General features: G+C 44.2%; 1 protein-coding gene across 1 annotated transcript in view; it reads left to right on the top strand.

Moving 5' to 3' along the window:
• Positions 1 to 15894, top strand: part of ABCC11 (ATP binding cassette subfamily C member 11) — a 74727-nt gene that overhangs the window by 18225 nt on the left and 40608 nt on the right. Inside the window, exons 7-11 of the mRNA XM_017966830.4 lie at positions 6730 to 6903; positions 7675 to 7822; positions 9672 to 9820; positions 11136 to 11243; positions 14563 to 14814. Of these exons, the coding sequence (XP_017822319.3) occupies positions 6730 to 6903; positions 7675 to 7822; positions 9672 to 9820; positions 11136 to 11243; positions 14563 to 14814 (831 nt within the window). The remainder of the gene's footprint in view (positions 1 to 6729; positions 6904 to 7674; positions 7823 to 9671; positions 9821 to 11135; positions 11244 to 14562; positions 14815 to 15894) is intronic.

Raw genomic sequence — 15894 nt, 5'->3', positions numbered from 1 at the left:
TGGGGGCCAAGAGAGGGAGAAAAGGGGATTAGGAGAGGAAGAAGAAAGAGAAAAGAAATAATTCCTAGGTTGAGTGTGGATAACCATCAACAATTGCCTCTGGGTCATGAAAGCAGGCCAACAATAATGCAGGAAATGCCACTTACATTCAGAGACTACAGAGGATTTATCCATTCATTCAACAAGTAGGAGCTTTGAGAGGCCCAGGCAGGAGGATTGCTTAAGTCAGGAGTTCGAGACTAGCTTGGGCAACATGGAAAGACTCTGTCTCTACCAACAACAACAACAAAAAGAAAACACACACACACACAAATAAAAATCAGCCATCTGTGGTGGCTCATGCCTTGTAATCCCAGTTGTGGGAGGCCGAGGCAGGAGCATTGCTGGAATCCAGGAGTTTGAGACTAGCCTGGGCAACATGGCAAAACCCTATCTCTACCTCCCACCCTGCAAAAAAAAAAAAAAAATTGGCTGGGCATGGTGGTGCATACCTGTAGACTCAGCTACTTAGGAAGCTGAGGTGGAAGGATTATCTGAGCCCAGGGAGGTAAAGGCTGCAGTGAGCCATGATCATGCCACTGTACTCCAGCCTGGGCAACAGAGTGATACCCTGTCTCAAAACAAAAACAAAACAACAAATAAAATTAGCCAGCCATCGTGGTTTGTACCTGTAGTCCCAGCAACTTGAGAAGCTAAGGCACGAGGATCGCTTGAGCCCAAGAGTTCAAGCCTGCAGTGAGCTATGATTATACCACTGTACTCCAGCCTAGGTAACAGAGCGAGACCCTGTCTCAAACACACACACACACACACACACACACACACACACACACACACACACACACACACCAGATAGTTACTCGGGCCTATTCTGAGCCAGATTCTGTTCTAGGCGCTGGGGTTAGGCCCCTGAACAAAAAGACAAATCCCAGGTAGAAGCAATTTGGAAAGTGCATCCCCTCCACCAACCTGAGGGTGAGGGTATGGGAAGACTTAATGGCTTAGGGAAATCTTCTAGGGAAAAGCAATTCTAGGTGACATCTGAGAGTTTTGATTTCCTTATCCACCAAAAAGGAATCTTTTCACCAACCTGGTCATTGTTACTGTCTGTTCTCGCTTTTTTTTTTCTCACAATATTTCACAAACAAGCATTGACAGAAATGGAGGAAGATACTCCAACTTATGACCTATAGTCATGGAGGATACAGGGATTTCATCTATTTCATTTCAATTTCTCCATGTTTCTGTGGTTTATCAATTGCCTCGAGGGTTGTGGGTTACTTTGACATTGAAACAAATACTTTTATTTTTGGAAAAGGCTACACTGCTTTGTCTCCTTTCCTTTAAGCCAGACCTCTTTGTGATCTGCCATTAGCCCCTTTCCAGCCTCATCTCTTCCATGTCATCTCCTTGAGCCCTAGATTGACTTCATCCCAAGCTGGGCTAACCTCCAGTCCCCAAATACACCTGACATGTCCACCTCCTGGTGACTTTCACATCACTCCCACCCTCAGCCCTTAAAAATCCCACTCATCCTTCAAGACCTGGTTTAGTTTTCCTCTCCTCCATGACAGGATTTCCAAACCTAACCCTCTGCTGCCATTCCCTGCTAAGCATTTGCAGTTTTTTTTTTTTTGCACAAATCTGGTGGCTTTACTAATATGAGCCCCCTTCAAAGACACAAACCATTTCAGATTCACCACTCTGTCCCTCAAAAGGTCCAGCACCTCAATTACACAGAACAGATGTTCCAAAAACATCTGCTGAATTATTCATTGCCATCAAGTAGAAGCGTTCCATAAATGCAAGCACTAACAAACATTAGGTATTTATTAGAATCATCATGGTTTTTATCATTGTTCACCATTTTATTGGTTCTGTGGCCTTAGGTAACTTGTTCAGCCTCTCTGAAGCTGTGCAATAATAATAGAACCAACCTCATAGGATTGTTGTCTCATAGGATTCCATGAGTTTGTACATATAAAGCATGTAGGCATCAGGTTAACACGTGTAAGCTGTACAACTAGTGTTAGTTTCCGTTAGGCCTTGAGCTCCACTGTCCTCCTGCACTTGACGGACAGCTAAAGGATCTCCCTGTTTGTCTCAGGAAAGTCATCGTAAACACCCCTAACTGACTCTTAGCCATACATGGCTCCAAGTGCATTACTTACATGGCTTGGCCAGTCCTCTAACATCCCTCTTGTGTGGCAGGTTCTGTTATTGTCTCCTTTGTCAAAAAGGAGGAAATGGAGACAAGGAAAGGTAACTTGTGCAAGGTCATGTGATTGCTAAGTGCTGGAGCCTGAATTTGGACAAAATGCCTCGCTGCAGAGTCCAGGTCTTCAACCCTGGCACTCAACCTGCCTCACTATGGAGCCCTGCACTAAGGCCTAGCTTGGTTCCTTTCTGTATATTCTGAGCACCTGCTGTATGCAAAACACAGTTTCCTCAAACATTTTCATAGAAGTGTAAAACAAAACAGTCCATTTGAGAGTGTAGATGGAAGTAATTTCTGAAATAGGGATTTCTAGGCAGTTGCTTAAATACGTTTTAATTAAATTAAATTAATTTATCTATTTTTGAGTTTTCTTTTTGTTGCCCAGGCTGGAATGCAATAGCGGGATCTCAGCTCACTGCAACCTCTGCCTCTTAGATTCAAGCGATTCTCTTGCCTCAGCCTCTCAAGTAGCTGGGACTACAGGTGTGTACCACCACACCTGGCTAACTTTTGTATTTTTAGTAGAGACAGGGTTTTACTGTGTTGGCCCAGCTGGTCTCAAACTCCTGACCTCAGGTGATCTGCCTGCCTTGGCCTCCCAAAGTGCTGGGATTACAGGCATGAGCCACAGCCCCCAGCCTACATTTTATTTTTACATTAATTTTTTTTTAAGACAGGGTTTCACCACGTTTGTCAGGCTGGTCTCAAACTCCTGACCTCAGGTGATCTGCTCGCCTCGGCCTCCCAAAGTGCTGGGATTACAGGCATAAGCCATCGTGCCCAGCCTACATTAATTTTTTAAATAATTTTTTTACTTAAAAACATGTCTTTGTTTTTTCTCTTACACTAAAATTAATTTTTTTAAAAAGATCTGAATATATTCCCCTTGGAAACAAAATAAAATAGTATAGAAGTTGCCTTAGGCCTAGTTTCTTCCCCTATGCCCAGAGGTTAGCACCATTAGCAACTTGGTTTCTGTCCCTCAGACCTTTTAAAGCACATTTTTGACTGGATGAGGTGGCTCACATCTACAACCCTAGCACTTTGGGAGGCTGAATTGGGCAAATCGCTTGAGCTCAGTAGTTCATAACTGGCTTGGGCAACAGAGCGAAATCCTCTCTGTACCAAAAATACAAAAAATTATCCAAACATAGTGGCATGTGCCTGTGGTCCCAGCTACTTGGGAGGCTGAGGCAGGAAGATGGCTTAAGTTTAGAAGCCATGGGTTACAGGAGCTGAGATTGTGCCACTGTACTCCAGCTTGGACAACATAGTGAGACCCAGTCTCAAAAAACAAAACAAAACAAAAAAAAAACCAGTCCATTTAGGTACACATGCAAGTTATCCATAGAAAACATGGGATTTTGTGTTTGTGTATTTTTATGTAAATGGTACTATGTTTTACGTAGTGTCCTCCTCTTGGGTTTTGCCAATAGAAAGTGTGGAACAAAGCTTTTGGGGGAGCTTTTACATCAATGATCCTACAGCTTTGCGTCGCTTTGTAGCCTGCCCTCCCGCTCATTGTGACTGAGCTTTCCAGTTAGCACAGATAGATCATCCTTATTTGTATTAGTCCATTTTCACACTGCTGATAAAGACACCCAAAACTGGGTAATTTATAAAGGAACAGAGGCTTAATGGACTCACAGTTCCACATGGCTGAGGAGGCCTCACAATCAAGGCAGAAGGCAAAAGACAGATCTCACAGGGCAGCAGACAATGGAGCATGAGAGAGCTTCTGTAGGGAAACTCCCCCTTATAAAACCATCAGATCTTGTGAGACTTATTCACTACATTGAGAACAGCATGGGAACGACCTGTCCTCCTCACTCACTTACCTCCCACTGGGTCCCTCCCACAACATATGGAAATTGTGGGAGCTTCAATTCAAGATGAGATTTGGGTGGGGAACCAACCAAAGCACATCATTTTTTTTTTTAGTGATGCTGAATCATAATTACAGTACTTTCAGTGTGTCCCAATAAAGTGCTATATATACATTATCTAGCACCATTCTCAAATCAACATGAGGAAGCAGGTTGTATTATTATTCCCATTTCACTGATGAGATGACAGAGGCACAGAGAGGTGGAATAACTTGTCTATGGTTGCACAGCTGGTAAATGACAAGTCTGGGACAGTTTAACTCCATGACCCAAGATTACCTACTAATTCTGGGGTGACTTTGTTGTTGTTTGAGACAGGTTCTCACTCTGTCACCCAGGCTGGAGTGCAGTGGTGCCATCATAACTCACTGCAGCCTCGACCTCCTGGGTTCCAGCAATCTTCCCCTCTAAGCCTCCTGAGTAGCTAGGACTACAGGCATGCATCACCATGCTCGGCAAATTTTTAATTGTTTTTTAGAACTGGGATCTTGCTATGTTGCCCAGGCTGGTCTGGAACTCCTGACCTCAAACAGTCTTCCTGCTTCAGCCTCCCAAAGTTTTGGAATTATAGGCATGAGCCACTTTGCACAGCCCGGGGTGAACTTTAATCCTTTCCCAATGACTTCTTGAATGTTTCCAGTGTTTGGCTGGTGTAGGCAGTATTGTAATGAACATCCTTTTATGTGTTTTATCTAACATGTGTGACTGTTTCTCAACAGAAAAGTAAAATCACCAGATCATTGAGTTTTGTGCAACAGTGAACTTTAAAAGATACTTTAAAATTGTTCTTCACAGTGGCTAAACCAATTTACTCTCCCGAATGTACTTTTAAAAGTTTCAAAGGCTCCTGCTAGGGCTTGTTCTGGAAACTGGAAGGAGTTCAGGTGAAAGTTAAAAGCAAATCACTTTGTAAGGGATTCTAGACAACATTAATGAATTATTCTTTAAGGATTTCCTGATTTGGAATGTGAGTTTTCGTGTTTTGTTTTTGCTTTGAGACTGAGTCACGCTCTTGCTCAGGCTGGAGGGCAGTGGCATGATTACAGCTCATTGCTGATCAACGTTGATCTCCCTGGCTCAAGTAATCCTCCAGCCTCTGCCTCCTGAGTATTTGGGACTGCAGGCATGTGCCACCATGCCCAGCTAATTTTCCTACTTTTTGTAGAGATGGGGTTTGGCCATGTTGTTCAGGCTGGTCTCAAACTCCTGGGCCCAAGTGAACCACCCACCTTGGCCTCCCTGTGCCTGGCCAAATGTTACTTTTTATATAGCGTTAAACCAGGCAATATATGTGGGAGGAGGAAAATAGGCAGAAGAATCTATAGGTAAAAAGAAGAAGAAGGAGAAAATTTAATTGGTATTATTATTATTAGTAGTAGAATGAATAAAATTGAATGAAGAATAGAAGCAATTCCCTGGAATATAGATATTAGTAGTGTTACCAAGCTAAAGGTGCTCACTGCCCAATGGGCTAGAAGCCAATACTTTGACACTGGGTTTTTTTGTTTGTTTGTTTGTTTTTTGAGACAGACTTTCGCTCTTGTTACCCAGGCTGGAGTGCAATGGCGTGATCTCGGCTCACTGCGACCTCCGCCTCCTGGGTTCAGGCAATTCTCCTGCCTCAACCTCCCGAGTAGCTGGGACTATAGGCACGCGCCACCATGCCCAGCTAATTTTTTTTTTTTTTTAGTAGAGACGGGGTTTCACCTTGTTGACCAGGATGGTCTCGATCTCTTGACCTCGTGATCCACCCGCCTCGGCCTCCCAAAGTGCTGGGATTATAGGCGTGAGCCACCGCGCCCGGCTGATACTGGGTTTTTGAAAAAAGAAAGGCTTTTTATTGCAAGTTGGCTCACAAGGAGACAGGAGTCCAGCCCAGATCTGTCTCCTTGTGCTGGCTTTAAGACAGTAATTTTATTAGGATAGGTTTAAGGGGTGGATTCTGAGATTAGTAGGTGATTGGTGGAATTAGAGTGGAAGGGGTCTGAAAAGTCCTTGCACGTATCCGGTGATCTCTTCATGTCTCTTCATGGGTCCCATTTGCAAATTCAGGGGAGGTTAGTGTGAAACATATGGTGGAAATTTAGGCTGTGACATTAGCAAGCTGGTTCCACACAGACTCTAGTTAGCCATACTGGTTCCTTCCGTTTTAGCCAGTTCCGTTATTTTACAAGCATAGAGACTCAAAGCAAGATGTTTCTTTTTGTAACTGCTATCCTACAAACTCAAGAATTTCTGTTAGTTACTGGTTTCTTTAACTCTTTCGGGCATAGTGTCAGTAGCAATAGTAATGGTAGTAGTATTAATTGTAGTAAAATATCCCTTTTATTGGGCACATTCTACATGCACAGATACTATTTCATTGAAATTTCACACAGCCCATAAAAAGTAAGTATAATTATTCCAGCTTTACAGATGGAGAAACTGAGGCTGAGAGTGGAAAGTAACTTTTTGAGGGTCACACAGCTAGACAGAAGAGAACTGTGAACCTGGGGTGTCTGTCTCTACTCTTCCTTCCTGCCTCTGAAGCCTTCCTTCTAGGAGAGGGCATGGAGAGGCCACCTACCACCCTTTCTGGGTACCCAGGGAGGTGACACCTGTGCCTGTGGACTTCCTGTCTTGCAGGCCATCAGCTTCTTCACAAGTGACTTGAACTACCTGTTTGAAGGGGTGTACTATGGCCCCCTGTTACTGCTGGCCTGCTCCTCACTGATCATCTCCGGCATTTCTTCCTACCTCATTATTGGACAGACTGCACTTATAGCTACTTTCTGCTATCTCCTGGTTTTCCCACTGGAGGTAATGTCTTTCTTTGCCACCCATTTGATGGTGAGTCCTGGAAGTCCCAGGGATCTGGAATCTGGGATAGCTCTTGAATGAGAATGTTGATGCTTGTTGACCATTCAATCTGTTGTGGTTAAGATTCAGCTCCAATCCCTACCTCAAACTAGTCTCTGGCCACAATATTTCGTTAATAAGTAAATAAGAGGTGAATATGATGTGCAAAGTCCACCTTGTAGCTTTCTATGGGAGATTATCTGCTTCACCAACTTTCCTTTGTAGATAATCTCTGTGCGAGATATTTGTTCTGCCTCTTCTACCCAGAATATGCTGATGTAACAATGCAGCCAGCATTTAACATTTGTCTGAGCACAATATAATGGGGAAAGGGAAGCACATTTGTTACCAAAGATTCAGGTGAAATAAAATTGAGCAAAACAGAAATGACTCTTGGATTATGTGTGCTCTGAATTATTGAAATCAAGTATTTTCCTGAGTGTGGTCACTCTGATTGAAAGGCGATTATAATTATTAGAGGGTTTAGGGTTCCAGAAGACAAAGGAAGCATTTCGGTTTAGTTTCTGCCTAAGTAGCCACAGCCTGGCTTGGGACTCAGGAGAGAAAGGCCCCTGGGATGCTCTAAGGCATAGTGGCCTGGAGAGCTTCGACTGGAAAACCTCTCTTTGGAAATACGCCCAGTTGCCCTACTTATGCCAGCCTGAACTCTCCTGCCCTTGTGGAAGGAAGCCCTTGCAGATCAATTCCAAACTTGCTGTATCCTGACTCCAGGCGTTCATGACCCGAATGTCTCTGAAGACTCAGCATCACACATCTGAGGTCAGTGACCAGCGCATCCGTGTGACCAGTGAAGTTCTCACTTGCATTAAGCTGATTAAAATGTACACATGGGAGAAACCATTTGCAAAAATAATTGAAGGTATGGAAAATATGACTTTCTGCTCTGAACCTGGTGATGTCACAGTGAGCCATGCCCCTCTCACCTCTTGGGGATTTTTTGATGCTTTGGGGATGGTGCTGTGATCTTTGGAGAATGTTCTTGTGGTTATCTTTGGTGTATTTCTTTTTTCTTTCCTCTTGAGCAAGCCTTTATTGTCAATTTGTAAAGTAGCTAAACTATTTCCAAATAAACAGAACATATGCACTGAAAGAGAAAAAGTAAACTATACTATGCAATACACACTATTTTTTTTTCTTTTTTCTTTTTTTTTTTTTGAGAAAGAGTCTCACTCTGTCACCAGGCTGGAGTGCAATGGCGCGATCTCAGTTCACTGCAACCTCCGCCTCCCGGGTTCAAGCAATTCTCCTGCCTCAGCCTCCCAAGTAGCTGGGACTACAGGCATGCACCACCATGCCCAGCTAATTTTTGTATTTTTTTTACTAGAGACGAGGTTTCACCATGTTGGCCAGGATGGTCTCGATCTCTTGACCTCATGATCTGCCTGCCTCAGCCTCCCAAAATGCTGGGATTACAGATTCTTCTCTTAAATTAAAACATTTAATTAAATTTCTTCTGAATTATTACTTTTTGTCAATCAATATTTTTGCCTGTTCTGAAGTGTTTTCTATTGTTGAATAAGTAATATTTTTATTCTACATGACTTGGCACTTTATCTCAATATGAATTCAAGAGCCCCACATTTGTCTGTCAATGTTAATCCTTTGGTAAATTGTTTTCCCTGTCATCTTTCTTAGTATATTTCTTCTCCTCTTGTAGTAATTTTTCAATGAAGTATTTCTAGAGTTTTAATGGAAATGGTAGGTGTTAGAGAACCATAGAAAACCAACTTCCTTGATCTCATCTTATTTTGCTACTTTTCATTTTGCCAGTAAGTCTGTGTTCTAACATATACATTTTCTGTAAAATAATACATTGAGTATTTCTGTAAATTCAATATGATTATCAGAGTATATAAAGCAGACTTTTATTCTTCAACCAGAGTAAATGTGGCAATCAATAATAATCAGTGATAAGTTATCATTGCTCACACATATTGATCCGATTCAGCAGTTCCAAAAGAAATATTTTTTTCTATTTTTAAAAATGCATGAACACCATCAAGTCAATTCTCTAGGAAAGATACCTTTAACCTTGTTTTGTTTGACTTCTAAAATTGTTTAGATTTTCTTTATCTAGATGGAAGTAGAACAAACTTCATTCCTTCTGCAATTCTGCAGTGCAGTGTTGGTTTAAATTACCAAAGCATTAGAAACGCAGGTTCAAGTGAGTGCATAAGTGAAACTTCACATCCTTGCATTTAGGGATTCATAACATGGTAAATGAGGAATTATTCGTGTTTTTTAATTTTTATTTTTTATTATACTTTAAGTTCTGGGGTACATGTGCAGATCATGCAGGATTGTTGCATAGGTACACACATGCCATGGTGGTTTGCTGCCTCCATCCCCCCATCACCTACATCAGGCATTTCTCCCAGTGTTATCCCTCCCCAACCTCCCCACCCCCACAATCCCTCCCCTTGCCCCCCATCCCCCAACAGACCCCAGTGTGTGATACTCCCCTCCCCGTGTCCATGTATTTTTATTGTTCAACACCCACCTATGAGTGAGAATGTGTGGTGTTTGGTTTTCTGTTCTTATGTCAGCTTACTGAGAATGATGATTTCCAGATTCATCCACGTTCCTGCAAAGGACATGAACTCATCCTTTTTTATGACTGCATAGTATTCCATGGTGTGTATGTGCCACATTTTCTTTATCCAGTCTATCATTGATGGGCATTTGGGTATTTCTTTTTTATTTTCCAGACCTAAGAAAGAAGGAAAGGAAACTAGTGGAGAAGAGTGGGCTTGTCCAGAGCCTGACCACTACCGTCTTGTTCATCACCCCAACAGTGGCCACAGCGGTCATGATTCTCATCCACACATTCTTAAAGTTGAAACTCACAGCATCAATGGTAAGGGTTTAGGGTGCTTTGTTTTCTCCCCATCATGATCGTGAGTTTTTCATGTGTCCTTTTTTAGCCCATGCCCCTCAAACATCTGAAGTCTTTGCAAATAGACACTATATGTTGATTTTGATTTTCCAGATAAGAGAATGGCACTCTCTTCCATCTCAACCCATCTGAGAAAGTGCCATCTTAGATAGCCCTGTGGGTGGGCCGGATGGCAGAACCATCAGGTTATGGGGGAGGTGGCACCTATAGTTAAAATTCCGATAATTAGAATTACACCTTGAAGTTGAAAAGTTCCTCTAATCCCCAAATAAAGGCCGTGGAAATGCACTTTAAATACAGAGGTATAGCTTCTTTGGTATTTCCCTTCATGGTCTGAACCTGGCCTTTAGAAGTGGCAGCTGCCTTTCAGGGTTAGGAATCCCAGCTCTTTGAGCAGAATAAGACAGTGTGCAGCTCTTGGAGCGGTGGTAATACCACTGGGGAGGCCAGGAGGCTGCACCCAGAACAAGAAGGGAAGCACTTGAGAGTCTGCAGCTAAGGGGTGGTGTGTGCCTCAGTTGGCTGGCCCCTCTGCTTGGCTCAGGCATGCACCAGGGAAACACCCCCAAGAAGTCTGAGGGCAATGGGGGGCTAATACTTTCAGAGGGACTTGAGACACTGAGATAACACCAGGCAGGTCTAGACCAAGGCATTCCTGCTCCATTGGAGTTCACTTTTGGATGAAGCCAGAAGAAGAAAGGAGAGATGGGCATGGATTGGAAGGTTCTTAACGGCACCTCCAGGAGGGTACCTTCTGAGGTTCTGAGAGCCTAAGGTGTTTTGCTCTAGTCACAGTGCAGCATGGGTTAGGCATGAAGGGTAAGAATATGTTGAATGTAGGAAGAAAACAAACATCTAAGGCAAAGAAGAAGAAATAGGACCTTGACAGCAAGAATAGCACCAAGCTACATTGAAAGAAAATAATGCTCACTCCCATGAGTTTTCTTGGCCTTTCCCAAACTTTATTCCTGTATACACTTTATGATTTTTCTCACTGTGCCATTGGGGAAACTGGGCTGTGGTAGGGGCGACCTGCCCAAAGCTACAGGTGTGAGTGGCTAAGCTACAACACGGACTAGGCCTTCAACTCTAAGACTCCAAGGAGAGTGCTCTTTTCCCAGCTTTTTCCAGTCTCCCCCAAACACTAGTTTAGCCTCCATTGGATGAAGCCACTGCTTGTTGGAAGCTGAGGATGCAGCTCAGGGATGCGGGTGCCAGGGAATGGAGGAAGCAGGAAGGACCACGGCCCTCACCGCCTCCTCCCCTTCTTACCCAGGCCTTCACCACAATGGCCTCCCTGAATCCCCTTCGGATGTCAGTATTCGTTGTGCCCTTTGCAGTCAAAGGCCTCACGAATTCCAAGTCTGCGGTGAAGAGGTGCAAGGTAGGTGGTCGGGGACTGGCTGTAGGCCCCCTGCTTGGACGCTCCTCTGCCTTCAGCCCCCGTGATGTTCCCCCCGAACACGTCTCCTAGCCAAGGCCTAGGTCGAGAGAGGGATTGGCTAACTCAGTGACCTCCTGTGTCCAGGCTGGTGTGGGGCCTGAGAAGACAGATGAATCGGGTCAGGGCGCGTCAGGTCTCAGTCCCCAAGGAGATCTTAGGATAGGGTGTTCAAACCAGGTCTCAGACAGATGCTCTGCAGACTTTATCCAGGTTTGCACAGAGTTACCCTGATAGTTTTGTTTTAGAAAAACACCGTGGATGTTGCTTGCATTGAAAAACGTGAACATTTTATGTGAAAACCCAGATTTTTGAATTCTCTTGAATGATTAGAAGATCTGGCGACCCTGGACCACATTCTCCCATGGTCACAAGCAGCTGGAGCTGAGGTGAGAGCTTCCCTGTTTAGATGGAGGCATTTAGCTTAACTTTGCCGCTGTGTCTACCATACGCTATTGCACCTCCAGCCCTGAAGCTGCATTTTACTTACCATTTATCATCTTAGAAATGATTCACTTCACTTATTTACATAGCTGGCATCTAAGTTTGAAAACCCTAATATAAATCAAGTTTTGAAAGTCAGTTTGTGGCCAGGCGCTGTGGCTCACACCTGTAATCCCAGCACTTTGGGAGGCCGAGGCAGGCAGATCACCTGAGGTCAGGAGTTCGGGACCAGCCTGGCTAGCATGGTGAAACCCTGTCTCTACAAAAAATTAGCCAGGCATAGTGGCAGGCACTTGTAATCCCAGCTACTTGGTAGGCTGAGGCAGGGAATCGCTTGAACCTGGGAGGTGGAAGTTGCAGTGAGCCGAGATCATGCCACTGCTTTCCAGCCTGGATGACAGAGTGAGACTCCATCTCAGAAAAAAAAGTCATTCTGTAGTCATCCCACTTTTATGTACATGCAGTCCACGACCTATATCACTCATTCACTTATTCATTCATTAATGCAAAAAACATTTATTGAGCTTTTACTACAAGCCACGCACTGAGAATACTGCATTGAAGAGGGGTCCCTGCTGTCAGGGAGTTCTATTATGCTTTTTAATTGGAAGCAGGCAATTAACAAGTAAATGAATTATCAAAGAGGGTTAGATAAGATCACCTGAAGAGCCATGATGCCAATAAAACAATGTGACGTTCTAGAGCAAATCTGTCCAACCTGAAGCTCACAGGTCGCATGCAGCCCAGGATGGCTTTGAATGTGGCCCAACACAAATTTGTGAGCTTTCTTAAAACATTCAGAGATTTTGTTTTGCAATTTTTTCTTTTTTTGCTCATCAGCTGTTGTTGGTGTTAGTGTATTTTCTGTGTGGCCCAAGACAATTCTTCTTCCAACGTGGCCGAGGGAAGTCGAAGGACTGGACACACTTGTTCTAGGGAGTATGCTGGGGAGGGCTGGGGGCTCCTGGGAAGAGCCTGGTTAGGGAAGGCCCCTGTGAAGGTGACCTTGGAGCTGAATGTTGATGACCAAGCAGAGGAAACAAGTGTGAAAGCCCTGAGGCTGGAATGAAGTTGGCTGGTCTGAGTGACACAAATCGTGCTGTGCTTTTCACCAGCCCAGTGTGCTCCCCTGACTTGTCAGCAGCTGTGAAAGAGCTCCTGCAGCTGCCTTCCTTCCCATGGGGGCACTGGGTTCTCCCATCTATTTTCCCCTTCTTTGCCTGTTTTCATCTGTGGAGGGGGCAGAGATGAGGAAGCCACAATCTGGGCTCAGGAAGATGGGTAAGAGTCCAAAATGTCGGTAAGCACCCTTTTAGATCTTTTAAGCATATCTCCAGGTAGGGATATGTGAATGTAACCTGACTTCGGTGGGATCATACTCTCCTCCCATTCTTTTAATTGCTAGAATTTATATAGTTCAACCCTTGTGCTTTATAGACACGGAGCTGGAGATGCAGAGAGAAGTGACCTGCTGATGGTCACCTTTTGAAATGTATGACCCCAAATGACCTGTCCCCAGTGTGGAACACAGCAGAGCTTTTCATTTTCAATAGCTATAAGTAGATTTTATTTTTTCTTTAGAGATGGAGTCTCGCTGTGTTGCCCAGGCTGGAATACAGTGGCATGATCTCGGCTCACTGCAACCTCCCCCTCCTGAGTTCTGGCAATTCTCCTGCCTCAGCCTCCCGAGTAGCTGGGACTACAGGCACATGCTGCTACACCTGGTGAATTTTTTGTATTTTAGTAGAGACAGGATTTCACCATGTTGCCCAGGCTGGTCACAGACTCCTAAACTCAGGCAATCCACCTGCCCTGGCCTCCCAAAGTACTGGAATTACAGGTGTGAGCTATTATACCCAGCCAATTAGAATTTTTTTTAAGAGACGAATGTCTCACTGTGTTTCCCAGGCTGATCTTAAACTCCCGAGCAGTCCCCCAACTTGGCCTCCCAAAGTGCTAAGATTACGGACATGAGCCATTATGTCCAGTCCAATATAATTCAATTAGGCCGGCACAGTGGAATTGCTTCAACCCGGGAGGTAGAGGTTGCAGTGAGCCAAGATCATGGCATTGCTCTCCAGCCTGGGCAACAGAGCAAGAAAGACTCCATCTCAAAAATAAATAAATGAAAGGCCAGGCGCGGTGGCTCAAGCCTGTAATCCCAGCACTTTGGGAGGCCGAGGCGGGTGGATCACGAGGTCAAGAGATCGAGACCATCCTGGTCAACATGGTGAAACCCCGTCTCTATTAAAAATACAAAAAATTAGCTGGGCATGGTGGCGTGTGCCTGTAGTCCCAGTTACTCAGGAGGCTGAGGGAGGAGAATTGCCTGAAGCCAGGAGGCGGAGGTTGCGGTGAGCCGAGATCACGCCATTGCATTCCAGCCTGGGTAACAAGAGCGAAACTACGCCTCAAAAAATAAATAAATGAATGAATGAATGAATGAATGAAAAATAATTAAATAAATAGAATTCAATTAGAAAAACCTCAGTTCTATGAGACAATGGCTATCATCACTTAGGATGAGGCTAACGTGGGTTAGGCCTTAGTCAACCTCCTGAGCACAGAGTTGCAGTTGATAGTGCAGTGTTTGCAAATACGGAAGAGTGGCCTGGTGGTCTGAAATTTGGAAAACACTGATCTAGAATTTTCACCAGCAGTTAGTGGCCTTTTCTAACTGGTGGTACTGCTGCCAACTTACTGCTTATTAGAAATTCACAAAACCATGCCAATTGGCAGGCTTGTAAAACTGGGAACACATTCCTGCTGAACTAAAGAACTGTATTTCTCCTCCCTCCATTTCTTTTTGTCTTTACAGAAGTTCTTCCTTCAGGAGAGCCCTGTTTTCTATGTCCAGACATTACAAGACCCCAGCAAAGCTCTGGTCTTGGAGGAGGCCACCTTGTCGTGGCAACAGACCTGCCCTGGGATCGTCAATGGGGCATTGGAGCTGGAGAGAAATGGACACGCTTCTGAGGGGATGACCAGGCCTAGAGATGCCCTTGGGCCAGAGGAGAAAGGGAACAGCCTGGGCCCAGAGTTGCACAAGATCAACCTGGTAGTGTCCAAGGTAGCCTCGTCCAGGCCATGCAGGCAGGCTGGCGCCAGACTGTCGGGGCCTGAGCTGGGAACTTGTCCGGGTGTCCCACCATTTCCTTGGTTAAAAACTGCCCTCTCCAAGATCTCTTCCTTTAAAATTCAAATTTTCATGGAGGGCAAATACAGGATGTCTTTCATTCTTTAATGTGAATTAATCTATTATCTAAATTTTTTTGGCTTAGGTAAGACCCAAAATAATATGAAAGTACTGTGTGCTGTTCCTTGGAAGGACCAAGGACAGAAAGGAGAAGAGGAAGGAGACCAAGCTGACATTTGTTATATTCCTCATATGTGCCAAGCGCCACCTATGTTTGAATTGGGTTATCCTGTGAACTTACCTTATCTGGCTCTTTCTCTGCCTAATGTTTACAAATATTAGCTTTCTCCTATCTCCTGTTTGCCCCTCCTCTTTTTCTTCTCTGTTATCTGTTAATGTAGATGTTTATATCTAATAATAATTGATACAGAATACATACAGATATTGATCTATATATAATGACAAATGTCTACAAATAATATCTAGGGGCAATAGGTGTTAATATCTAACATCTGCTGTCTCTTATCTATTTATACTTTCTTCCTTGGTGATCATCTCTAGTCCTGTGGCTTTAAGTTCTAGCTCTGTGCTATTATCTCTAGCCTTGAAGTCTTTTCTGGGCTCCAGACTCAATTGCTCCAGACTCTCTTAAATGTCCATCAAGCATTTAAAATGAAATAAGGTTTTGATACTCACCCCCTTTGATGAGTTCTCCAAATCTTCCTTCTCCTGGGAGATGGTACCATCATCCTTCCAGTGGTTGAGAACCTGGAAGTCACACTTGATTCCTTTCCTTCCTTCCCTCAAATCCAATCCATCAGCTCGACTTGCACATCTGCCCTGAACCCACCGCCCTCACCATTGCCCCTCCACTGCCCTCTCCCTGCTGCTGTCACACCACTCCCAGAACCTCCTCATCCACCTCTCTGCTCCCATATTTGCCTTCTTTTATGAGACTCCTACCATGCAACAGACGGACGGATTTTTCTTTTTTATTATTATTTTTATTTGAGA

Source organism: Callithrix jacchus, chromosome 20, assembly GCF_049354715.1.
Source record: "Callithrix jacchus isolate 240 chromosome 20, calJac240_pri, whole genome shotgun sequence".
NCBI lineage: Eukaryota > Metazoa > Chordata > Mammalia > Primates > Cebidae > Callithrix > Callithrix jacchus.
Note: the sequence above shows the minus strand (reverse complement) of the source record. Positions and strands in the feature narration are given on the sequence as shown.